The sequence below is a fragment of the Rhinolophus sinicus genome, linkage group LG04 (genome assembly GCF_036562045.2).
Source record: "Rhinolophus sinicus isolate RSC01 linkage group LG04, ASM3656204v1, whole genome shotgun sequence".
Classification (NCBI taxonomy): domain Eukaryota; kingdom Metazoa; phylum Chordata; class Mammalia; order Chiroptera; family Rhinolophidae; genus Rhinolophus; species Rhinolophus sinicus.
The window spans coordinates 143,005,405-143,032,916 of record NC_133754.1 but is presented as its reverse complement, the minus strand read 5'-3'; the positions used below and the strand labels follow the sequence as shown (position 1 = coordinate 143,032,916).

General features: G+C 37.6%; 1 protein-coding gene across 19 annotated transcripts in view; it reads left to right on the top strand.

The window, feature by feature from the left end:
• Positions 1-27,512, top strand: part of TRPM3 (transient receptor potential cation channel subfamily M member 3) — an 820,394-nt gene that overhangs the window by 577,091 nt on the left and 215,791 nt on the right. For all 19 annotated transcript variants that reach the window (XM_074330560.1, XM_074330553.1, XM_074330550.1 and 16 more), the window contains 2 exons: positions 2,747-2,871; positions 16,608-16,779. In XM_074330560.1, coding sequence (XP_074186661.1) covers positions 2,747-2,871; positions 16,608-16,779 — 297 coding nt within the window. The remainder of the gene's footprint in view (positions 1-2,746; positions 2,872-16,607; positions 16,780-27,512) is intronic.

Sequence of the window (27,512 nt, the reverse complement as noted above, 5' to 3'; positions counted from 1 at the left end):
AGAAGAATTACTTACACATAAGAAATAGGTTGGGATATTTAATACTTGACTATATTAGAATTTTTAAATGTGATGAATGGAACATCACAGGATATTTTCAATACCTCAAGTTGCCAAATCAGCATCAAGTAACTCTTTAAGGAATAACTTTTGCTCTAAATTAGAAGCTCTGCCTCTGTTCTTTAAGTGATTTTAAGTTGATGCAAATAACTTTAATTTTTGGAAAGTGTCCTTTCCATCAGGAACATACGTTGTGGCAGCAAAGCCTAGAGTATTATTGGTTTATTATTTCAAATATTTTATTAAATCTACTCTGTACCAATAGAATACACACCCCACTCTGAATTCCAAACAGTTTTTTCTACCTACCAAATAAGTTCCTATATTGCAATACAGGAAGGCTGTCAAATCAGTTCTTACAAACACACTTACTATACTTAAGTGTGTACTTGCAGAATTAATGTGCCACAGATAATGGAATAGATGCCTCTAAATTGCTTTGACATATTTGCCAAGCCTGGGTCTGAAGTGCCACAGGTAATACTGCAGTGAGTTAATTCAAACTTGTTACAAGGTCAAAGTCTGCACATATAGACACTTAGAGTTAGTGGGACATTCTGAACACATCCCTGGACCAACAGGTTTTAAATGAAAGGTTATCTCAGTGTTGTTTATTCTTTTGTTTGCAGTCTGGATGATGTTTGACCAAGACCTGTGCTCAGAGTTCTCCTCAATATCAAGAGTTTGTGAACATTCAGTACGCAACTCCATAGGCCCATTTCAGTAGTGAACACTGTAAATTATCCATGTTCATCATTGTTACGTGAAATTCTGACTTAGTCTGTGCATGATCTTAGAATGACCTGCTCACTTAGCTCTTTACTGTTTATTCTGTAGTAATCAAACATCTACAGAGCAACTTTCTTTCAGTGACTGTTCAAGCTTTAGGCCTCAACTTTCCCTCTCCGCTTAACAGGCGGTATTGGCCTGTGATTATTCACTATTTTACTTTCCTGACATAACCGGCACCTCATATAAAAACCAACTGAAAATTTCTAAAGGTTCAAAAGAAATTCTTACCAATCTTCTGTTTCTAAGTACTGGAATATTGTTTATTGTTTGTCTTCTTTTATGAAAGGTACCTAATAACAAAAGAAGAATTTACAGCATAAATACTGTAAACCAAAGAGTTCATCTCTGCTTCACTCCTGGTTTAGTGTTCAATGCAGTACCCAAAGTGAAGTTCTAAAGGTGGCATGCTCAGGTTAGGTAAGATGGAATGAGATGGAAGTGTGGCAGGTGGAAGGGCATAACATGAAGTTAAACTTTTTGTCAGGACTAGTCCTGAAAGGAGTTTTGCCTATAAATAGGAAAAGTTAACATTAATATTCACAGCTTTACTTCTTGTATTTTTTAAAACTAGTACTCTCACTTAGAAGATCCATGGATAAGCTAGGGAGTGAAATTGGTATTCTCCTGAACATTCCCAGATTAACTCAACATAGATTTAGTGACTATTTACACTATTTTATTACTTGATTTTTTTAAAGGAGTTTCTTTCTGTTTGAGCTTATAAATATTTCAGAAGTGAGTTGTTTACACATTTAGGGCCTGTCCCATGATTACACTGTAGTGTGTTTGTGTGTTTAGTTAGTTTGGTACACACTTTCTGAGCCCTTACTCTGTGTTAGCCCCTGAAGCAAAGGAAGGTAAGACACTGACCCTCCAGCCTCCTTCCTCTCAATGTGTTTTGCTATTAGAGGAGACATCTTCATGGTGGTTATGATTCATAGCCGAATATGTTAGGTGACATATTGAGCTATTCAAGATATACAAACTGCAATCCCGTTCAACCTTGAAAGACATAAAATCCAATTTAACTTTCATATAGGAGATGGCACTAAGTGTGAATGTTTCCTTGAGGAATGGGTGGAATTTTGATAAGTGGAAACATCTTTTCTTAGAGAGTATATTTCATATCTTCTATAAAAATAATCATTTGAGAGGGAGGTTAAAAGATCAGAAATTGCATCTTCTTTAAGTGGTTTATGAAAAAGTAAGACACAGGTTTCCTACCATCTTGTAAACTGAATTTTCTCACTTTTAACTATGGTGAGAAAGGCCATGGTGATGGGGAAGGCCATGATAACAGAAAACAACTTCAGTGATAAAGATAAAAAGGTATTTTTAACATAATTTTTCTGCAGAATATGCCAACATTTTCTTTAAAAGGAAGGTCTCCATATTATGTGCTCATAAATAGAAAGATGAAATCAAAGTTGACAAAAATCTGACCTACAACTACTCTATTTGAATGACCCTAACTCTTATACAAACTGCGGTGTTGATTTAATGTGACATATGTCATGCTTTTTATAGGATACAGTCATGGAATTGGTTCTTAGTCATGCCAGCACATTATTGTGCTTATAATACAAGAAAAAGATTTCCTAAGTTTAAAGAATGATGTCTTTTTTTAATGGACATTAGATGCCTTTTTATTTTTTTATACAAAATAGGATAAGAAATGCATTGCTGGAGTTAATATACAGGTTTGGCAAATGTATCTGGCATTAGAGGCACAAGGTTATATTCTCATAAACACATGCACTTTGTGTAGAAATGTGTCAAATTTTTATATTCGATACATTTAGTCTTAGGAGAAACACTTATCACCATTTATTTTAGAACAACAGAAAGCAATTATTTTAGAAGCCAAGAGTAATAGTTCTCTTTTTCCTCGTAGGTGTTATTCGTCACGTTGGAGATGCCTTGAAGGATCATGCCTCCAAGTCTCGAGGGAAGATCTGTACCATAGGTATCGCCCCCTGGGGAATTGTGGAAAACCAGGAGGACCTGATTGGCAGAGATGTAAGTCCTGGGAGCAGCCCATGCATGTGACTTCTCATAGAGGCAATATCAAAATAGTAAAATAAAATTCAAGTTCAAAATATGCATAGTATAGTACTCTTGTTGTGCCCACCTACCAAAGTGAAGCTTACGTTAGTAATAGTTTATTGGGAGACTATTTATTTTCCATAACCTAACTGTGAAAACTCCAGTGCCACTTCTGACAACAAGACAGGTCTGAAAGAAGGCTTCTCAACTGCCCACTTGGTTTGAATCCAACCGTGGCCTTTTCTCGCCCATCAAATCTTGCAAGTGCTCTTAGCATGGTTACATTATAATTAACACAAACTCATTGACTGATACATTAAATGAGGACACTCCTCACCCCAGAGCTCCAGCTTCTTTATTATGTGCATGCCCTTGACCTAGGACAGGAGCACTACAGAGGGAAATTCTTTCTATTCAAGCCTGTGGTTCCTCTGGTTGGCCTTTCTTTCACTAAATGCTTGGAGGAGCAGTAGGCACAGTTGGGTTCTTTATTTCCTTCTCTGGAACTATTCAGAAACCCTTGAACAAACTCAGCAGGATGCTAAACCTCTCTTTCCTATTCAGATGGACAGAGCCATACACTGAACACTTAACCAACAATTTTGTTAATGAGAACTTGGTCTTATTTTTTTCTGACTCATCATCTTATTTCTGTCCCTTCCAGGGGACATTTTTCCTTTTTTTGAAACCACAAACAGGTCATTCCCAACCTCCCTTAGAGGGTTTTTCTTTCTTACTAACCACCAGACTTTTCCTCCTATATAATGTGTCTCAAAATTCCATTGATAGGAATTATAGATAAACTATGTAATACAGATTGCTGTACTTTACTTACTTATTATTTCCCCAATAATTTTAGCAATTATTTATCATTGCTTCTCTACATCAGATCAACTGTCCTACCTTCCCAATCCAGGCCTTCCATGGAGTATAACAAATGTGCTAAGTATTTTTTTCCAAGTACCATGAAGTCTGTCTGAGCCAAAAAAAATCAAAAGAGGAAAAAAATAAGAGGTTGAGAATTAACTGGTCTTAAACTGCTTATTCTATTGTGTTGCAATACAGTGAAACCATCTTATTTCAGTGCAACATAACATATACAACGTTTTCTAATTTAATACAAAACACTTTGAATTAAAAAATCAAATATCATGAAACTCAAACAGTAAACAAATAGTCTCTGAATCCTTCAGGGCCTTTATTTTAAGTAATAAGAAATGTCCATATTAATGCTACAAAATTACATGTAGACACACTAATTTATCCAGAATATACAGAGTAAGGAATGAGATATTAATTTTGTCAGTGTAATATGCTCTTAACTGAAATTTACTGGCTGTTTTATATCGCACACTCATTGAATATCTCAAGCAGCAATTCCCAAAGTGTTATGTAATCAGAACTGACAGGAAAGGTAACTTTGCTAATCTTTCCAGTGTCTGGGACAAGTCTTTGATGTAGTATACTTGGGTTAATACTTCCCTTAGATTCTAAGTTGCCTTTTAAGTGTATGTTGATTGTGACTTAGAACAAACATATTTCTTAAAGAATTAGAATATGCTAAAATGCCCCAATACCAAAAGCATTTTTCAGTGCATTTTATTAACAAATGAATTAATTATCTAAAATGTTGTGATGATTCAAAAGTATTTTTAAATGTTGTTAGTTATAGGATATCTATTGTAAACATAAGTCATTATTCAGTTTTATAGGGGAGAAAAACCATTTTGGAACTTTCTCATTCAAATGAACTATAAGTAAATGGAAGCTGATGCTTTCTTTATTCAAGAGAGAGTAATCAAGTAATTAGCTATTGCCTCAACATTTTCAGAGATGCCAATATTGCCTTTTTGTATCATTTTGTATGTTCACCTTGTAAATCCTGTATGATTGCAGAAACATCATACCTATATTACATTTATTTGTCTTGCTGTGTTGAAAGAATCATCCCTGATTCATTATCCTCAAATTATTTGTCTAATTTCACCACCTCTCATGCTCTTCTTTCCTCTTCTTTTCTTTCTCCCCATATTTCTTCCCAATTGTATGCCAGTACGAACTTACATGTATATGTGCTTCTTCCAATAAGACTTAGTTACATTGTCTGACTTTCCAAAGAAAAATGGTCTTGATTCCAGCCCAGAGGACAGAAATATCTACTTGTATGTACAGTAAAATGTACATATTCACTGGTCCCTGCTAACAGGAGTCTAATAAAGGTAAGCCATAGTTAACCAGAATCCAAGGGAACCTGCAGAGAGACCATCAAGAAACGGAAATGATATAGGCAGGTTGGAGAGAGGACAGGAAAAAGAATTGTATTTTAGTTTTTTCAGTTAATCTTTTACAAAGATCTGTTGAATTTCAACCATGCTGGTACATTTTTCCCCACAATTGGGGAATTGGATTATGCATAGAATTTCTCAGGCTCTTGTGTAATAATACAGTTTGTTTCTCAAGTTGTAAATTATTTGAAGCAAAATTATTTGGTGGACAGGACTTATGACACAGTATGAAGGAAAGTTTCATATGTGTTTAGTATTCTAATCTGATCAATAAAAAGAAATATGATGCTAGGTTGTCATAAAAAAGTAGTATTCGAATAAAATGTCAGTGGTCACTGGTGAAAATCCCCCCCTTCACCAAAGTCATCAAAACAGAAGTTTTGTCTGGTAAGCTTCTTAAGCAGTTATAACAGTTTTCATAGCTAGTTTAACAAAGTGCCTTCTATCCTTTTTCTTCTACGTTATATAATCAAACAGACATGTCATAAATATCAAAAATAAATCTGGTTACATCAGACATCAGGTAGCAGAGGAAATAAACTAATGTATTGCAAAAAATCTTTACCACTTCAGAATTCTGTCAAAATGCAATCATTTAAAAGAAATAGAATAGTTGCATTTTTGGTCAAGTCTATGTCTGCATTCAAGAATAAGATTGAAGTGACACAAAATAAATGTCAAGGGAAAGCTAGGAAATTTGCTTGAAATAAATAAAAAATATAGGGATAAAAGGCTCCATTTCCTATGCCTGATACTTTATTACAGATTTATTTCCAAACTGATAGAAAATATAGATTATTTTATTTCTGTAGAACTGGCTCTCAAATGAGCATTTGTAGAAGCTGAACATTCAGATACCAGAAGAGTTATTTTATTGATAGAAGTAGTCGACACAGCAATTGCTAGTTGCTATTCATCTTAGAATATGAAAAACCCATTTGGAATGGTATTATAAAGGTAAAACTGTTCGAAACATAAAGAAGAAAGATTAACTTGCTCTAAGTCTGCTTCTAGATATTGGGAAGCATTTGCCTCCCCTCAAGTCTTGTCTCTTAGTTAGCATTAAGTTAGACTTTAACGATACAAGACATGTACTCTTGTATCTCAGAGCTCAAATTAGCCTCACACATGGTAGGTACTCAGTAAATGCTGATGAAGTTGGATCAGGCATGATGCAATTCAGGCTACAAGGAAAACAAACACTATGGAAAAAATGCTATGATAAATCTTACCTAGTTCACAAATCTCCCAAAACTTCATCTCTAATTAGACTCCCAAGTTTGATCATACTGTAGTGACTATAGTGAGGACATTTTGTTTTTACCCAAACATCTGAATATAAAATTATTTTCTTATTTAGCAACTCAAGATGGAGGTGGATGGTTAAACCTCTGTGTTTTGGATATAGGGGCAAAGTGTCGAATGAAAACAGGCCTTTCTGTAAACCCTTTGAAAATGCATGATCTACCCAACTGAGTGATAGAACTAGCCTTGATTTTTTAAAATTTGAGTATCTTCTATTCCATTTCATCAAACCCTTTTTTTCTCAATGAAAGGAGCTATGCAACAGACTTAGGTGAGGAATAATGTCATGAGAACTGAGATAGTATTAATTTTTTGTCCTGACATTAGACATGTAAATGTGTATTGTTCAGCGTTTGAGGTTAACCCCACCTCTGCGATTCTTACTGCCTCTTTCTTCTACTACAACCCAAAGTCCTGCACTTCAAACTAACTTCACGACTCATCTCCACCAAGATGCTTTTTCTAACTACTTGGACCCATAATGGCATATCTTTGATTGCAATTGTCTCAGAGCTGTCTTCTTCCCCAACTTGACTAAAAACTCCTCAAAAATAGGGATTAAATTGTTTTTCTTTGTTTCTTGTTAACCACTGATGTAATACTTTGCATGAACATGAAGCATTGACATATCATTTAAACTCCATAAGATTTTATTTCTTCATCTCTAAGTGGACTATGAAACCACTTGCTCTGTCTATCTTCATGAAATTTCTGTGAACATAATCATAATAATAGTAATTATAATTTACTCTTATTTGAGAATGCTTTCTGTTACGGCATATATTAGCCTTATGAGGTATATATTGTCCATTTTTATAGTAAGACAACTAAATATGTATTAGAATCAAGATTCACTGTCTCTGAAGCCCATACTATTAACTAGTAGTATGCCAAGTAAGATAGAAAATGTTTAATGATATTATATTCTATTGTTAGTTGAGATATTGGCAAATATTTTATGCCTATAAATTGAACTCAAAAATAGACTCAATGAGAATGACCAGAGTCATTTTCTTTGTCCCTAGAGAATCTCATCCTGGATAAATGATTATGAAAGTGTCACCAGTGTAAAGTCAAGAAAGAACTTCCAGTGAATTTAAATTTTTATATGACTCATTTTATATTTAGATTCCTTTAGAAAACAATCTTACCAGAATTGTTTCAGGTAATTGAACAATTTCTGAAGCCTTTATAATTTCTTTTTTCCCAAATCTAGGTTAACAACACACATGTCAAATTAAAAATCCAGATATGAGCACAAGAAAAAGCACTTTTCATTTTAACTTGAGGATGAAAATTGTGTTTGGGTAGATTTCCAACATATCATCTTATGTGATTATCAAATTATCTTGACATTCAAGGCTATATTCTACTTTTCTTAAATTATAGATTTATTCTCAGAATTTTATAATCTTTAAGAGTTCTTATATTAAAGTGGAAAATGTTCTTTTGATGTCATCTTTATATCACAAGCCAAGAAAAATCAAGTTTAATAACACAAATGATAATTCTGGTATAGTTATTAACTAAGTACATATATCATTTATTTCTAAGACAAGCCAAATATGACTTCATATTGTAAGCTAAGAAAACTTACCAGAAGTGGTCCTTGTATGGAGATTATTGGATTTCCATGATTAGGTTAGATAAGATGTATCCAGGAGATGTGAGAGGAAAAGTTCAGAGTCAAGGTGACCCACCTAAGTCTGTTGTTTTTATACAGGATCCAATGCTAGCTGACCCTGGACCATACTCAAGGTCTAGGCTACATTCACTTACATAGGGAGTGCAGTTTTGGTAAAAAGAGTGTTGTTTGGATATGGACATATTGATTTTTTTGTTAGTTTTAGGTGTACAAAACAATGTAATAGTTAGACATTTATCATTCATACCCCTCAGAGATATAGAGAAAAAACTGAGAGTTGCTAGATGGGGGTGGGGGGTGGGATGAGGGAGAAGGGAAGGGGATTAGAAAGCAACAATCACCCCAATAAATTTTAAAAAAAAGAAAGCAACATCGGTAACCACAAGGTTGCCACAGGGATACAAAAGTCAGTTCGGACATACTGATTTCAAAGTTCCTTTGAGATATCTATGTAAAAATGTCCAGGTGGTCAGTGAGTATATAAGGCAGAAGCTCAGGACCAAGATCTGGCGACACACTTAGATTCAGAAGGCACCTGCTTATAGATGAAAAGCCATTATGGTGGATGGGATCACCACGGGAGAGTGTGTAGGGTAAGGAAAAGGAAAGCCTACACCTGGATCCTGAGGCTCTTCCAACATTTTATGGCTGAGCAGAGGGAAATCAATCTGCAAAATAGACCAAAAGAAGGCCTTAAAGGTAGGAGCAAAACTAGAGTGTGTTATGAAAGCCAAGGGAAAAGGGTGCTCCAGAAGGATGACGTGGAGGGCAACACCAAGTAGAATTGGGAAACTAAGGAAGGTAAGGACTTGGAATGTTCATCCAATTTATCAAGACAAACCATTTGGTATCACTGGTCCACGCTGTTTCAGAAGAATGATGAAGGCTCAAGCTCCCATTTCAATGGGTTGAGGAAGGAGAAGTAGAGATGCAAAATAGGAACTACATTTACAGCTTTGACTGTGATGAGAAGAGATATGAGTAGCCAAAGGGAGCCATACATTGAAGGTTGTATTTTTCATCAAGATAGGAGAGGCCTGAGTTTGTTTATATGTTTATGGTACAAAGGGAACTAAAGATAGAGAGGAGATAATTGATAAAATAAGTCCTAGAGTGGCCCTGATGTGAAGATGTCCACAGCTAAAAGGGGAGATTACCCATCCACACCCTTATAACTCAAAGAGAAGAAGAATATGTATATAAAGGGTTGGTGGCGGGATATTGAAGTTTTAGTCTAGAGGTGTATCATTTATCACCGAAATTATAACAATAATAGCATCAACACTTTTGTAGAGCTTAATAAGTATCAGCATTTTTATAGAGATAGCCATTTAATACTCATAATGGCACTAAGAAGTTGTTATTTTCAGTATCGCCAACATCCTTCCCATTTTACTGATGGTAAAACCAACCACAAAGAAGTAAAGTAACTTGCCCAATATTACATGACAAACGATGCACATAGCTGGGGTTTAAACCTAGGCCAGCTAGCTCCCAAGACCATATCCTTACCTATTATGCAGCACTATTTCTCCATAATAATAATAGCTGACCATTTATTTAAGTTCATGTGTTCATTGTTCTATGAGTTTTCCATCTCACCTCATCCGTATGACACCCCAGTGAGGTGGTTATAATCATTATTAATCTCCATTTACACATGGAGACACTGAGACACAGAGGGTAAGTAACCTGATCTGGGTTACCCAGTTGGCAAGTGTGTAGGCACAGGAGTCAGATCGTCTGCTACGTGAAGAAGGATGGTGTTTAGGTCAGACATGTGAGGAGACTGGAGGACAGTAGTCACAGCCCCAGTGGAGAACAGAAACCAGAACTGTTTAGAACCCAGGGAAGGAATGCCAGGCAGCACAGAGGATGGGAGGCCGTGGGGTGGGGGGCGGCAGGGGGAACTAGAGATCCTGAAATTATGCTGCCTCAGCCAATCCAGAATAGAAGGGAGAGGATATATTTCAAAGCCTCAAAGAAGATAATAATACACTACTATATTAGTTATCTATCACTGTGTAACAAATTACTTCAAAACTTAATGGCTTAAAAATACGATTTATTGTCTCACAGTTTCTGTGGGTCAGGAATTTATGAGTGGCTTATCTGGGTGGTTGTGGCTTGGATCTCTCTTAAGGTCATAGTCAAGATGTCAGTTGAAACCGCATCATCGGAAAGGCTGAATGGAGCTACTGTGCCCACTTTTTAGATGACTCAGTCACATGGCTGTTGGTTAGGAGTTCCTTGCCATGTGAACCTCTCCAAAAGGCTGCTTTATGAACATGGCAGCTGACTTCCCCCAGAGTAAGTGACCCAAGAGAGACCTAAGAGGACTTCGGTTATGACCTAGTTTTAGAAGTCATATACCATCACTTCTAGTTTATTCGGTTTCTTAGAAGTGAGTCACTAAATCCAGCCCAGACTAAGGGAAGCTTTTCAAAGAATTTGAACATATTTTCAAATCACCCCACTGACACATGGTGATGTCTAAAGCATGTAACCCTGTTTAGAACTTGAGGACCTTTTCCCACTGCCAGTGAGCCCTGTACCTGAATGGTACATAGTTCCCCTCAGTCAGGACAGAGGTGGGTGAGCTTACTCCAGCGCAAAGCCAGAGATGAGGATGGGTCACCTCTACAGCCCACAATCTGAAGGGCACGTTTTCAAAGTGCTGCAGAAAGATATAATTGTTCTTCCTGTGGATTTTGGTGGGAGTCACATAAGTGAGATATGTAGGCCCTCTTTGGAGATGGATCCCTGGGTTTGCTGCTTTCTTGTTTGGGTTGCTAAGCTGAGAGGCAGCATCTGGGATTCAATATGACCCTGCTCTCTACCTAGACTTACAGCTGAGCTGCCTGAATAGGAAATAACAAGCCAGTGTCCCTGCTAGCACAGGCCTCTCTGTGATTATAAAGACACAGTGCCTTTCTTTCTTTTTTTTTTTCCCTTTGCATTCCCTCAGTCCCCATGTTTCTTTATATCGAACAAAGAGGTTGCTTCCCACTTCCCAGCGGTAGCCTCTCTTCTCTCACAGAAATGCAAACCTGATCCGAAGAGAACCTCACCACTCCTTTATTTCTCTCTCTCCAAAGCATACACCCCATTCTGCTGCCTGCTGGTGCCTTTCCTGACCTCTGTATACTATACAGCTCTAGAGGACTCATCTGGAAATAACCTGATAAACAGTCAGAAGGACTTTAATGCTTAGCTACGCCAGTGGCAAAAATGTCCAGCAGCAAAATCATACCTTTATAAATTTTATAATCAGTCTGGGTCCTCTGTCTTCCCTCTAAATGTCTTTTGACCTATAAAGGAATTTAAGATCTACATGGGGTTGAGAGGGAAGAGTGTTAGTGGAGCAAATTTAGCCAAGACACTTCACGTCTCTAAGCCTCTATAGTTTTACCTAGAAACTAAGCATGAAATGGATTAATGCATGTAAAAGTGTGATCTCAGTGCCTGGAATGCAGTAAGTGGTCAATGGATGCTAATTTTCTTCATGCCTAAATTAAAATCATAGTGCTGTTGGGAGGGAAAGAATGACTCTGTGGATGCACATCCCCTGCCCTGCTACTTGCCTGGGCCACACTAATACACACCTTACTACAGAGGGTGCCAAAAGAGATATATATATATGTACATATATTAAGAAAGAAAAAAACTATTAAAATTGTAATCCTCAATATATACCAATAAGAAGAGATGCGTACAAGTCATGTGTATACATTTTTTTGGCACCCCTGGTAGTTAATAAGGTCTGGGATTATTAACCTGTAGGCCTGTAATTGATCATTCAAAAACCTGATTTAGCTCAATTCAGTTCCATTCAGGAAAGGCGCCACAGATGACCAAACTGCTCTTGCATTGTCGAAAGCACCACAAAATGGAAGAGACCCCAGAACATGAGAGAACTACTTTTCATTGTAGCCAACACACATGGACGGTCATTGTTCTGCATTAACTTGGAAAAAGCAAATGTACACTTTAACACAGGCTGACCAGATTCAATTTTAGAAGTAGAAAGCCTTCGGAAACCACAGTCTAGTCCTCTACTTTATAGATGAGACAGCTACCATCCAAAAAGTTTCTTTCAATAAATATATTTTGAACATTTATTGTGAGACATTACCTAGACATGGGAGTATATGTCTCCTCAAGCCAGCGCTATAGCATTTATCACATTCATTTTCTCAAGACATTCTTAATGAGTGAGTACACAAAGGAACGAATGAATTCAGACTTGTTCAAGGCCACAGATAGTACTAAACGGAGGACCTAGAAATAGAACCCCCATCTCCTGATTCCCTGCTCTGTACTCCTGGGTGAGACCAGAATATCCATGATGTTTGCTAGGAAAACTCAAGGGGATGTTTAAGATCAGCTCCCAAATGATCCATGTGAGCCCCTCCAGGGAAAAGAAATGCAGCACTCTGGTACCAGCCTATGAAGCACGTTCAGTTTTTCCACAGTGTCTCTCTGGATCAATCCTTTCCTGGCAATGATAATGACTCTACAAATGCCTTATATAAAGATATAAAGGACCTTCATCTCTGTTGGCCCTTAAACAGCTCCCACTTTGTTGCCTCCTTGTTTCAGAATCAAGGTATACAAAGGCCTTGGAACCAGAATTTTACCAACCAGCTAGTTCAACGTGGTGTACAATGGGTTAATGAATGAAGAAGTCTCTCATTTACCCTTGAGGGACAAGAAAGAGAAGCAAAATGTCTGTGGTATTCTGGCCCATGATACCCAAGAAGTATTACTTGTCTAAAACCCATTTCTAAGCAAATTTCCCTGCTGGGTCTAGATACTACTATATTCACAAATCACAAAAGATCACTTAATATGTAGGCCTTTCAGATGCCACCAGCCTTTCTCAATCCAGGTTCCTCATCTGAACTACAAAGCACAAAAAAGTTATCTGAATGACTCTCTTCTCAATTCTCTCAAGAATGGTACATAACCTGGGTCATCCTTTATTCTTAGGAGAGAAGGTGATCCATTACATCCAGTGGATGCTGTAGGTCATTCGGGCTTGACTTTGTTAGGAAACACTGGCTGAGAAACATGGTAGAGAAATCTAATATACCTGCAAGTCATGAAGATGTCCCAGTTGTTCTTACTGTGCATGCTTGTGTGTGTGTGTGCGCGCACACACACACACACACACACACACACACACTCTTTCAAAAAGTCCTCGTTTTATGAACTCTTAATGGTGAAAGTGGGTGCATTATCTCCAACATTTTGTCAGAGGAAAAAATTAATTTGTATTCATGGGCTGCAAAGGTGTTATTTTTTTTTATTTGAAAAATATAAGAGGAAGATCAGTAAATCTTTTGTAGATATGCAAATTGTAACTCAAACAAAAACAAATTGCTAGTATGTTTGTAATGAAGAATGTCAAGTGGATTTTATAGGGAAGTTAGACCAAATTGCATTCCTGTGAAGTACTTGGAAAGTTATTTCCTACTTTGTAGTTAATCAACAAATAGTTCGAGGGCATCACCCTCTGAAATGGCTTGGGAGAACACAGCAAAGAAAAAACACTTTGCATATTTTGCCAAGTGATTACTAATTTCCTTCTTCTTCTTTTTTTTTGTACTTACATTACTTAATTTAAATCCCTTGTAAAACAAAAATCAGTGCTTTGTCTCCTATCATTTCACATTGGTCACTAGTTTGCAATTAGAAAATCAGTTTAGCGTTGGTAAAATAAAAGAGAGCTTGAGAAGGAATTAAAATTTATCGATTGCTTCTAGGAGTCAGGCATGGTGCCAGGTACTTTGCACATATAATCTCATCTGAGGTAAGCGGTTTTATATTTCCCTCCTAAAGGTTAAAAATATGAGACTCAGATTCACACAGCCATTGGCAGAACTGGGATTGAAACAGATTTCCGGCTCGTATGTTAAGAATTATTCCAAGATTCAGCATATCTTCATCCAATGATGATTAGAAAATAAATTAGGACATTTTAATTATTTTCAGATTTATATCCCCTATTATTCAGCAGACAAAATTTCTGCCAAAATATGACCACTTTTAACTTACCCTCACATAAGATCAAAAGAAATGGAGAGCAGTAAGAAGGGGGAATTAAAATTTATGAATGATACCGTAAACTTGAGCTTCTTGTCATGACTGATTCAAATGTACAGTGTTCCCAAAGATGATGTGCCATGTGTCACAAGAAAAGAAAGCGATGTCCTTAGAATCTGGTAGGGGAGGGAATAGATATATAGAATATAGTCTGATGATTGAATTATGTTATTTTATTCTCAGATTGGGTTATGTACTTCAGCTTGGCCCAGAGTCATTTCCATGCCTTTCTCTATTTGAAAATGTCACTTTCACTAATGCTCTTTTATTAGGTTCCCAGGATTTAGAAAACGTGCTCATGTCTCAGCTAGAACAAATGTCTGCATTCACTGTCACACCGAGATTAACCTCTAGAAAATCCATTGTCACCTGCTGCTCGTGGAACTGTTTTGGGTCTTCCTCCTTCTTGGCAAGGAGCCTACTGTTAGAAAAGAGAACAGTAACTAAAGCATTTTCTTTTGTCCAAAACCACAATGCAGAGGCACTTTAAGAATAGGAGAAAGTCTTTCTGCTAAGCCTCTTTCAACAAAGCATTAATATTTATTAACTTCCACCCTGCTGTAGAATGAATGTTTTATGATAAAAAATGAGTAACAACAAAATGGGAATTTCAACCACAAGCAACCTACTCTTCCACTGATAAAGAACTTGGGTTGGAGTTAGCCAACCACTGTCTCTGTGTTTTGGGGACTCTCATTCATTAAACTAGACAAAGGAGTAATTGAAAACCGCTCCATGAGATTACTGGAAACAATAATCAAAAAGTTATGGGCTTCCTTTATCAATCAGAGCCAATTCAAATGAAGCTATGAATTAATGTTATATTAATGCTACATTAACAAATAACACATATATTAAAAGAATAAAGGACATTTCAAAGTTTCAGAATTATACATTTTAAATTTAGATTAGATCAATTCTCGAACCATTCAGAAAAAGAAAGTTGTCTTTTTTGTTTTGTTTTTTTTTGTTTTCCAATTTTGAACAAAAGCATGTCTGTCTTGAGTTGTCCTATTCATTCATTCAGTATGTATTGAGATTCTGTTTGCCAGACACATAGAGATGCAGGGTTTCGAAATCAGCATCAAGGTCTAAAAAATGACTTTCATGAGATCTTTATTGAAGATTGTCCTTACTAAATCCTTTGTAATTCCTCTAACAAAGTACACGATCTTTCTATAGTTTTTCATGGTGTGTTATTACGTACTGAGAATGAACAGGGGCATCTAACCGTCAGAGTCACTTCACACCACACACTGCACATAGGCACAGAAAGAATTTATTTCTGTGCTGTCAATTTCGATGATTCAGTGCAGGGATAACTGTACTGGGGCTGTGCAATAATGAATGTTCCTTTTCATAGTCTTGAGTGAAGTTTCTACCTAAATATTTTAGGAGCAGATTTCCAACACACCTTCTTATTTCCATCGTGTCTAAGTTGGTCGTATGGGAATGGCGAATAAGCACAATTTTTGGAATCAGTCAGTCCTCGGTGTGAATTCTGGTTCTGTGTGAAGGGAACTCTTACAAAACCTACTTTACCAGTTTCTTCATCCATGACATAAACATAACAGCATCTACTTTGCAGGATTGTTGCAAGGAATATAGATAATGTGTATAAAGCAGCTCACTCACAATAGGGTTTGCTTTTCCCTTTATATCGAAAATCTAAGAACTGCACTTAGACTTATACTGTTGTAGGTAGTATAAATCACCATGAAATTAAAATAACAATAACAACCGCAAAAAGAAGATAGTGACGATCATTTTGAGCCTGATTCATATTTGTCTCATGAGGCGGTTACTTTACATCAAACATTTCGACTTAAGTAAGGTATTTCATGAGAACAGTGCTGATTTAAAATAACAGGATTTCAGATTACTGAATGGGCTTGACAGAAAAGATCACCCCCCAGCCCCCACCATTCTCCAGAATGATCGTTCTGCTGTGCCTATTACAGTATGGACGTGACGGAGAAGAAAAAGAAAGAAACAAATAACTAAACTTAGACATTTCTAGTCCATCAACAAATAAAAGATCAACTTCAAAGTGAATCTATCATTGACATAGCAGTTTTTTGTGTACAGTGAAAACACAAACTCTAGTTTCTGTATGAATTCAGTACACAAATAAATTAACAGATACATAATCCTTTAAGCATAATCTTGCTTTGAATAGAACATTTACCATAAATTTTGCTTCTATGCAAAGCAGTATTAGGAAGAGGAAGTAGACTATACTTTCACTGTACCAAATAATTGATTTTCCTTCTCTCTCTCTCTCTCTGTCCTCTCTATCTGGTTCTCCTTTTTATATTTTGCTTTCTTTTCTCTGACTTCTGCCTCTTCCTGTTGAACTTCTGCAGGTTGTCCGGCCATATCAGACCATGTCCAATCCCATGAGCAAGCTGACTGTTCTCAACAGCATGCATTCCCACTTCATTCTGGCTGACAACGGGACCACTGGAAAGTATGGAGCAGAGGTGAAGCTCAGAAGACAGTTGGAAAAGCATATTTCACTCCAGAAGATAAACACAAGTAAGTAAGCTACTTTTCCCACTGTCACGCCTCCTAGGAAGTGTGTTGAAAGTAAATAACTTTAAGTACACCAGATAATAATATTATAAAAACTTGAGCAAGTTTCGAACACCGATCGTTATGGCTACTGGGCCAGTGGTTAGAATTAGAGAACGTTGTCTAGAGGACGACTGGAGGCAGAAGAAGTGATCACACAATTAATTGATGGTCTCTATCTCATTTATCATGCCTGAAAAATGCAACCCCATCTGGGGTTTGTGAATACAAATAAGCTTTTCTCTCCAAACTTTTTCTACATCATTTATACAATACTCTCAGGAGGAAAAGCACACTAGAGAAATTGTTTCTATTTACTAAGGTATTTTTGGTAGCTGGAGAAATAAAAGAAATAAAATCAGGCTTTGATCTGAGCACAGATGACCATGTGAAGGCCTTTCAAGGGAACTGACATTGTCTAAACTAAAGCATCATGCGTAACCATCTTGATAAAACTTTAATCTGTTTTTAATTTTATGTATGTATTCATTCATTGTCTCTTGATATGTATGTATTTAGATATATTTGGACCACATAATATAGACCCGATGGTTACACTAAAATTCTCTCAGTTTTTTATGTGTTCTGTGCCATTTGTTGTGTACACATTTGTTTTAACTGTGAAAGGTAACATTGTAAAAACAGCGATGCTCCCCATATCACTAAGTGCCTGAAATACGCTAGAATTATGAAAATAATCTACTGTCCCCTCCTCACAAAATAAAATGCAATTTATTTTCACAAAATAACATGCAAGCCTTCATGGCAGGCTCAAACTTTGTGGTAATTATATGTCCCATCGGGGGAACTTGTATTTAACTGATGGAACTTCCAAAGCCTACAATTCTAAATAAGAAAGGATTCTCTTTGGCTAGATAAGTTTTCAGAAGTTCAGTGTCATGTGACTCAATTTGTCCAAATGGCTTTCCTCTCCTCTAGTCTTTTCTCTGCGCCTATCCCAAGTGGGATTTCCTTGCTATAGCCACCTTCCTCCGAGCATTGGGATATTTGACTTATTAGACCACGACTTGTTTTTCTATCCTCTCTTTTCTGATTTAACTTTTCAGGAACTACTGCTTGTAGGCAGTCAAGTTTCATGCCTTCATCTTTTTCACAGCGAAGTCTGGAATGATAAATTGTGGTATAGGCTTAAAGTCAAAATTATATTAGGAAACTCGCTTCTAAGAGTCTTCAACTGTCTTTGGAAAGAGAAAACACAGTGTTATCCTGAGGTAAACATATTTTGGGAAAAAAAGAGTAGAAAAGTCTAGAGAATCTATGCAGAGATCAGTAGTAATTGAATGTAACAAAGCACTATAACCAATGGGTTGTAGGTTTTGTTATATTAAAATTGAATTTGATTATACTATTTGATAGAATGTGTAAATGTTATGCAATTAGTGTTACCTTCTTAGTTTTTTATAAGCTGTAGCATTACTTTCTTTACACCATCAGGTTACAAATGAGACCCTAAGTAGGAGTGATCTGAAAGCTGAAGGAGATGGGAGAAGTGTGGACAAGGAACAAATGCAGGTCAAATTCAGGTCAAATTCAGAGACAAGACCTGTCCAAATAAGCAAAGCATGTCACTATGCTAGTCCCCGGTGGCAGCTGAGACAGTCAGTCAGTAGTGTTAGGAGGAGAGCTAGGTGTGACTATGTAAGTTATACACCCAGCTGAGGGGATGCCAAGTGGAGTTAAAACTGAGCCAGGGCTCTCTTAGGCAAGCCCTGTGCCTTACAAGCTGCCTGAGGAAAGGTTGATTTGTTCTAACTGGCCGTCCCAGAAGGGGCCCCCTTTTGTAATTTACGTGCCTGGAGGGGTCCCTTTCTCCAAAGCTACTTGTGTGGTGCTACTTGTGTGAATGGCCCTGCCGGGGAGGTCTGGGGAGGCTCATGGACAGTCACCTGGCCTCAGCAAAGTGGAGTTGAAGAGTGGGTCAGGACCTCAGGGATGCTGGAGGAGCCAGGATCCCATACACTCACCGCATGCTTTTTGTGGAGGCCTTGCACCCTTGCTAGGTCATCAAGGTAGATAGCGGCACACAGGTACATTGACAAGTGGGGATCCCATCAAGGGTCTAGGGTACAAAGCAGGGGAGAAGCACAGATCCAGGTACCAAGCTGAGGCCAGAAAAGCTGGCTTGAGACTCCTGAAATGCTCCAAGTCCACAAACAGGAATAGGCCTGGAGTCTGGGGGAGGGGCTGGGCCCCCAGAGTGGTTCAGTCATAGTAGCAGGAACAAGGTCGAGGCGGAGAGGGGGCATATGGTCACTGTAATTATCACAATTTATACACACAATTTTCCTCCTTACTTTGGGGACTGTATTTGAGGCTTAATAGAAGCCCACAAGCTTTCATTCAGTGACTATAATTAAAAGGGAAGAGAGGGGGATGAATGATGCCCAACAAAGATCCCTGGGGTCACAGAAAGTTAAAAGGCTTGGGGTCAGGAATTTGCCTATGATCTGTGGTGAATGAAGCCTTGAGTTACCTCCTGCCCTAATTTTATCCCTGAACTTAATAGTGAGATGACCAACTCGTCCCAGTTTGCCTGGGACTTTCTCAGATTTAACATCGAAAAGTCCCATGTCTCCAGGCCCTCTGAGTCCCAGGCAAACTGAGATTGTAGGTCACCGTCCAAGTGAGAGACCCATGAGTCATTAGGTCTACTGCTGGCATTACGGCGTTCACCACACAAAGCAGGGAGAGATCAGCGAGGTCCTCAGATCATAACTAAGAAGCAGCCAGGCTAACAGCATTTGCCTTGAGATCTCCGTTCAGTGAGCAGCCAAGTCCATGAGAGCCCAGAAGCCTCCAGAACAGGACTAAGAAAGAAGGGGAAGAGCTGACCTGGTTATAACAGGAAGCAGCAGAATGAAGAATACAAATCTTTCGTGCAATCTCCAGTTGGTATTTTAGAACAGCAATTCTTTTTCATCTGGATACTACGTTTTTTCCCCCCTTTGTATCATAATTAGCAGGAATATGGTTCTTCCTATGAAAAATAAAATTGTATTCTATGTACCCATTCTAAAAAGCCCATGTGCTTTTGCTTTTCCTTCTTCAAAAGTTGAGGAAATCTAAAACACACCAGTGAAACTCAATTTCGGGAGACCCCAATTCAGTCTCCTGAAAACGAGCCACCTGCCATAATAGACTGCCCTGCGATACCACGCAATTTCCGTTCACCACCTACTCACTTCAGATGATCCCCGGGGATGTCTGAATACACTCAGCATTTTCTTCATTAAAGTACCATTCCTCCTCATCACTTAGGGCAACCTGCATGCCACAGTATCCTTTCAACAAGCCTATGTTCTTACACAAATGACAATCTTCTGAAGAATCCTTTCCTGAAATAGTAAGTGAATTCTGCTCAGGGACCTTTACACGCTGCCTCATCAAGATGCCAATTGTTCATAATAACTTATTACAAGCACCATGTCTTACATTTTTCATAGCACTCTGGAATCCATTATCTCATTTTCCCCCTCCCTCCCTTCATTCCTGCTGTCAACAGTCTGCCCTGGAGTGTCCTCATTGGTTACTAAAGGGCTTTGTTTTTAAAGGAGAATTTTTTCCGATGTGAGCAGTTGCCTGCTTTGGAACACTCTTCATCTACTATTTTCTGAGCTTCAAATTTAACATGCAAAGCCTCAAACAAGTCCAATCATGCCTTTAGTAAGCAAATATTTCTTTCACTTCTACGATGTACCAGTCATGGTGAAGGCCTAGACAAGCAGCAGTCAGCCAATTCATTGCACTTAAGTCAAGAGGGGCAAACAGTAATAAGTAAATAAGAAAACAAGGAAATATATGATGTCTGGTAGTAAAAAGCACTATTAAGAAATAAAGCAGGAGAGGGTATATGTATGTCTGCATGGGTGCACGTGTGTGTGTTGGGAGGATAGTGGAGATTAGGTGGTCAGGAATGAGCTCTGTAAGGAGATGATATGTAAGCAGACACCTGAATGGAGTCGGAGCCGGCTGTGGAAAGGGCAGCCTGGGGAGAGAGAAAGCAGGGACAAAGGCCCCAGGTGTTCAATGAAGAGCAAGAAGACCTTTATAAAGAGTAGGATTTTATTCTAACAGACTTTGATCTGGTAAGTTACAGGATCTCCCAGTTGAAAACCTCACTCTGATGTTGTGTGTAGAGATCACACTGAGGCAGGGGGCAAGATGAAAAGCAGGGAGGTGTTCTAGGAGGCAACGTTGATAAGGCAGGAGAGAGATGACAATAGATTGAATTAGGGTGGCAGCAACATAGGTAGTAAAAAGTGGTTGGATTCAAGTATATACATATCTGTTTTCTTAACTGATCTTTTTAAACGTGTGGCACAATATACATAATTTAAAATTTACCATTTTAACCATTTTTAAGTGTATGGTTCAGTGGCCTTAAGTACATTTACATTGTTGTGCAACCATCACCACTATCCATCTCCAGAACTTTTTCATCTTGCCAAACTGAAACTCTGTCCCCAGTAAGCAATAAGACTGTATTCCCCCTCCCCCCAGCCCCTGGGAACCGCTGTTCTACTTTCTGCCTTTATGAATTTGCCTATTCTAGGTACCTCATATAAGTGGACTCATACAATATTGATCCTAAGATATATTTTGAAGGTAGAGCTCAGGAGGGCTTGCTAATGAATTGAGCATTCAGGGTAAGGAATAGACACATCAGGAATGCTGTGTGGTCATCCTTAGAGACACCAGTTGATTCTTAAAAAATAATGAGATGAGATGAGAGGTTCCAATGAGTAAGTTTTAAAGAAACGGGAGTTGCGAACCAATCTCAGGGAAATTGGAATAAGGTCCGCGAGAAGGGGCAAAGGGATGAGAATCAGTGCACAAAGGAAGAATGTGGACAGTTTCTTCCTCCGTAGCAGGAGGAAAGGCAGAGTACATGGGCACAGATGTTGTAGGAAGGAGCATGTTCCGTTGGGAAGATCACATGTTCTCTGTAGATGGCTTCTTTAGGTAAAGAAAATAATACAGGAGGTCATGGGCTGAGGGTGTGGAAGGGAGGAGGGATAAGAGATTAGGGAGAGAAAAACACGACAGTTAGTGTAGAGATGGGAGAGTGGACGGACAAGGGAAATGCAAGACCCCCACAGCAACCTGGGCCCCTTATTTGTGACCAAGAATTTAAAATGGTGTGAATCATCAGGGCTGTGTGTTTCTTTCCACCCCTGTTCAGCTTGCACAGAATAGGCACAGGGTTGGGGTGAGCACATGTGGGGATTTTGCCTGGCAAGCACAAAAGAGGAGGAGAGAAGCAAGGGAGTGAGGCTATGTGTACTCTGTATATGTGTATGCCAAGAGTCTGTGGATGAAAGTAAGCTGTGGCTGACATTCATGAGAATTGACAATAATTCATCTAAAAGATCAGACTGAGTTACAGAGAGGTAGTGAAGTGAATTAGCAAAGGTGACTTGAACTTTTAGTTAGTATTGCCAAACATCATATATACTAAGATTGAACTGAAATAAACAAAGGTCCATAATAAACAATCCTTTGTAGTTATTTTATGGACATTCACATAGTCACACAAGTTGAATCAATTTAGCACATTGCTAAGAACATAGTAACCACTCAATAAACAGGTGTTACCTGAAAGACTGAGTACCAAAGGACTGTTCCAGAAAGCAACATATACATTGCCTAATGAGACTTTAAAATCCCAAGCATATTTTTTGTATACATTTTTATTGTTCAAAAATTTCAAACAAATATAAAATCGGAGAATATTATAACCCCTGTAACTATCCTTAGCCTCTACTTTTTTCACCTTATGGGCAATCTTAAAATACATATTATATATATATATATGCAATGTTAAGATATATATAGATAGATATAGATATGTCTGAAGTCTTAAGATTGCCCATATATGTGTGTGTGTTTGTATATATATGTATTACATATATGTATATATTATATATATACATATATGTATATATAATGTGGCAAATATACATAATTTAAAATTTACCATTTTAACATATCTATGTAAATATATAAAAATATATATGAAATATATATGAAATACTGTCATATATATATATATATATATATATATATATATATATATATATATTCTCCTCTGAATAATTTTAAAGGAAATCCATAAATTTTTCACTACATTTCATTACTATAAATATTTCAGTACCAAAGCATTTTTTTTAACTTCTGCTAGCCACACATAGGGTAGATTTTAAAAGTATTTCCTTAACTCAGTAACAACGTAATGACAAATATTGATCCAAGAATTCTTTAACAATTTTTTCAAAAAAAAAAACAAAAATTAAGAACTACATTATTACATGCTAAAATTCATCAAAAATTTTTGACAACCATCTTCCTCATTCCAAGTTCTACTCTTAGCCGGCCAAAAAACATTTAAACAAATATTGCCTAGCAATTCTCAAAAGGGAAGATAAGAAAAATCCCCAGCAATTATGACGTTCATTTAAGAGTTTGGGGGAAAGAACATAACGTTTGGGAGAAGAGGGGGGGTATTGGTGTTTGTCTATAGCCAGTGATTAAGTTGAAAGTGGCAGGGAGACCTGGAAGTTCAGATCGTTATGGCTCTGCGACCTTAGACAAATTACTGCATTTCTCTTAGACTTTGTTTCTGCAGCTGTGAACCAGGGACAATAATTCCTCACAGTGTTATGATTAAATGAGTTAACATATGAAAGGATTCTATCATGTGGCAGTTCAGAAAGATTCGTTGCCTTCCTGACTTTGTGTCCTTGTGGTCCCCCAGTGGGAAACCATGTCCCAGGGTTATGTAGCCTGGCTGCCAAAGGTTCCAACCTGAGACCCAGACGTTTCATGCAAAGCCCATCAGAATTCAGGGTGTTCAGAATATCTCTACCACACATAGAAACTGCTTCTGATGGTTAAGAAGCCATATATCCCTGGGTCCAAAGAGAAAATTAAGGCTCATCGTTGTATTTTGTAGCATATCATCCAGCCTCTGTTAACAGTACTTGTTGAAGAGTAATTGATTTACATTCTTGGTCATTGCAGCAATAACAAAACTCTTTTGTTTTGTTTTTTCTATTATTGGAAATATGTTCTGAACGGTAGTTGCTTCTCCTGCCTAAGTAAATAGAGAATGGAGAAAATTTCATCTTTCTTTAGAGATTCAAGTGTGTTGGAGTAATTGTTATGACTGTCATTAAGGATTGTTGCGTACTCGTTGGGAGTGTCGGAACATGGACTAAATATGAATTGGCCCAGAATATATCTTAAATGTTTAGTTTTGGGCCAATGTCAGATTTTCTTCTTATAATTTACCATTTTATTCAAAAAGATGATTGAGGAAAGAGGGCGGAAATCTAGTTCTCTTTGGGCTGTGATTGATTAAAGTGTTACCCCTTTGAGTTTGAATTTTATTTTAGGTTTGGCTGCATACAAAGTTTTATTTGGATTAGATGTCTAATTATACTGTGAACATCAACATTGGTTATAGGAAATTTCCTTATAAAGCTGGAATTTTCTGACTTTCTCATCTTCCTACGATAAAGTGAAATCTACGTCAGACTAAATCCAGTTTAAGGCATTATGTCCTCGTAGCAGTCGTTATAGATATACCTACTTTGTGGTATTAATTGATGGGAGTATCTGGGTAGGTTTAGATTTTCTTAACCAGTGCTTTTGCTACTGTCAGAATATGCTCAAAAGAGAATTTGATTTTCTTTTCTCTCTTTGTCCCAGAGTAATGATTGACATTTGAGTCTGGTCTCATCTGATGAAGCCACCAAGAGTACTTTTCTCTAAAGCAAGATTAAAATGGGCTTGGCATTTCCAAGTAATCAAGTAGCAGCAACGATTACAAAGTTCATAAAACATAATTAAATTTGGTTTTTGAGGATATTGCTATTTAAAGTTCTCTGGAAAACATGTATGTTTTATTTTTCAGTCCCTAAGCCACACACCTACGAGTATTCATAGATGACTGTGCTTATTCACACAAACTAACAAAAATAATGATAACAATATTGTCTCTCAGTGGTACAGACTATCATCCCTGAGAAGTTATGCTTTATTATGGGAACAAATATTTCCCCTTTTCACTGATTTATATAATAGATGGGCCCCATAAATATGCTAATACACAGAGTGAGTCATGGTAGTAGAGTCCAATTGGTTACAGGATATTTTATTTTTAAAAGCTCGTATCTATGAAGTGGCACACACCAATTTAAAGCATTTTGTTTCAGTGAAATTTCCGTAATCAGAAAGAAGTACTCATGACTACATCATTTATTCCCTTGCTCCTTTACCATCATTTTTTGGTGATAACCACCTCCACTAGGAGACATTTTAAAATAATGGGGAGATGAGTGGTTGACACAATTTCTGGTGTTCCTGAATGGTGCTAAAGAGGAGGCAGGAAGGTTAATATTCTATCATGTGCAGGGCAGTTTCACATGAAGAATTGCTTGGTCCAAATGCCAACCACATTCCTTAAGAAACCCTACTCTGACTATGTTTCCTTGAGTTTTCTTTCTGTTTTATTATTTTTTTTAAATCTTTCCAATAACCCACCCCTGATTCATTAGGGCTACACCCTTCCAAGATACTCTGTCCTAGTTTAAAGACATACTTGTATGTAGAAAAAGCAGCAATAGTGAGCCAAGGGGGCTGAGATTCAGATTATTTAATGACTTGTGAAGACTTTGGTATCCTGAATCCACCCACGGCACAGGCAGGATGTCAGCCCTAATATATAGCTCCTTCAGATCCCAGTGTCACTTGCTGTTGGGTATTTCTTCCTTATATCTCACTTCATTTGCTCTGTTCTGTCCTGGGTGAGAACCAGAGTCACTGTCTATGTTACAGCTCTCGGCATATTTGAAAACTGTAAATGAACTTGAGTTGACCTTGCTTCCGTAATGGCGATAAGGAAGCTGTTTTTCATTTGGAGAGACACACTGACCTGCTTAACAGGCAGAACTGACTCATGAAGTAAATCAGAATTTCCAATTCGGCAGCATCTGCTCTTAGCACCACTGCTTTATATGTTGCAGGCTCAGTGACTCTAGAAATGTGCTCAACGATGGGAGCTCCCCTGTCAGCAGCGTTGATGCTCAGAGAAATCCTACAGTTCACAGTTATTAGCTGATTTGGGGAGACAGGCAGAGGTCCAGAAATGTGGTTACTTTACCCGTAGGCCCCTGGAGAGCCTACTCACTAGAATTCATTTCCCAAGGGATATTTGAATAAATCAAAATTCTAGTAGAATAAAACATTTGAAATTGAACACAAAGAGAACTCTAATTTTTAATCTATAAATTACTGAGAATGATTTTGGAAATAAGGGAGCAGGGCAGTAATATAAATCTTCAGCGAATGAATAACTTCGTTAAATAAAGCACCATGAAGCAGTGCTTTTAAAATTCACCTTCCATTTCTGGAATATGTTTCTCCTTTCCCTGGACTGTAATAGATCCCTTTTGCATATTAGTGTTTTTCTATTGTTAAATTATGAAGCCAACTTACCCTGGAAATTTGACATAGGTTATGTAAAGTGTACCACTGACATCCTTACGAGGTTTACCAGTCTCTCTGACCCCGAAATGGGGGTTAATGTTGTGCATGATGAGTGCTCAATAAAGAGCTGCTGCTTTGGCATGAAAGAAGTTTAAGTAATTTCTCCCACTCATACTATTATATAAAATGTGTGAACTTGCAGTTCCAAAAAAGTTTCAAAACTGTTTAGCTACAGCAGCTAATTTGAAATAAGCATATAACTTTCCAGGAGGAAATTTGAAAGGATTGTCATCACTTACATATAAATGAATGATAGATCATAAGTAATACATATATGTCTTATTTTTATTCTTATTATAATTGTTAAGTCAGTCTCATTTGTTTGTATTTATACCAAATGCAGAGGGGACAAGCCTGAAGTGGTCAGTGGTAGCACAGAGAGGGAGGCAGATGGCAAAGGGGAGAAATAAGGTATGACTTACATGAGAGTTTCTTTGGCGAGTTTTCCATTTTGGAGTGAGTTGACTATCCATCCAGTAAGCATCGGCGTGAGACCATTGGGTCCCTTGCCCATGGTCAACATTGCAAACCTATCATGCTACTTTTGTCACTGAGCCTTGACATAGCTCAGAATCATTTGCATTCATTTGAACACAGGCTGACTCAAACAGTGGATACCTAAATGAGACAGGTGTTTATTCCTTATGCATGTTATTCTGAACATGAGTGCCATCTGACAGGGTGGCCTCACCGTGTTGAGGACTCAGATTCCTTCTTTCTTTTGCTCTGCCCATCCCTATTTTCATGGTCCATGGGAGTTCACCATCACATCTACATTCTGGCCAGAATGAATCAGAAAAAAAGGATCAAGGGAAAATCATAACCCTTCCTTTTAAAGGCACAATAGGAAAGTCATACACTCCGTTTTGGCTTGCATTCTATGTGCCAATATTTAGTCACATGTCCCCACCTAACTAAAAAGGGTTTCAAAAATGTAGTCTTTATCCTGGGTAAACACATAGCCAATAAAGTCTACCACAATGAGGGAAGGGAAGAATAGACATTGGAGTAAAACTAGCAGGTTTTTTTTTTTTTTTTTTAATCACACCTTTTCAGCATAGCATTCCAGATAATCGAGAAGTGGCGGGAGTTGGCATGTGAGATGAAATATATCTACCATTCATGAA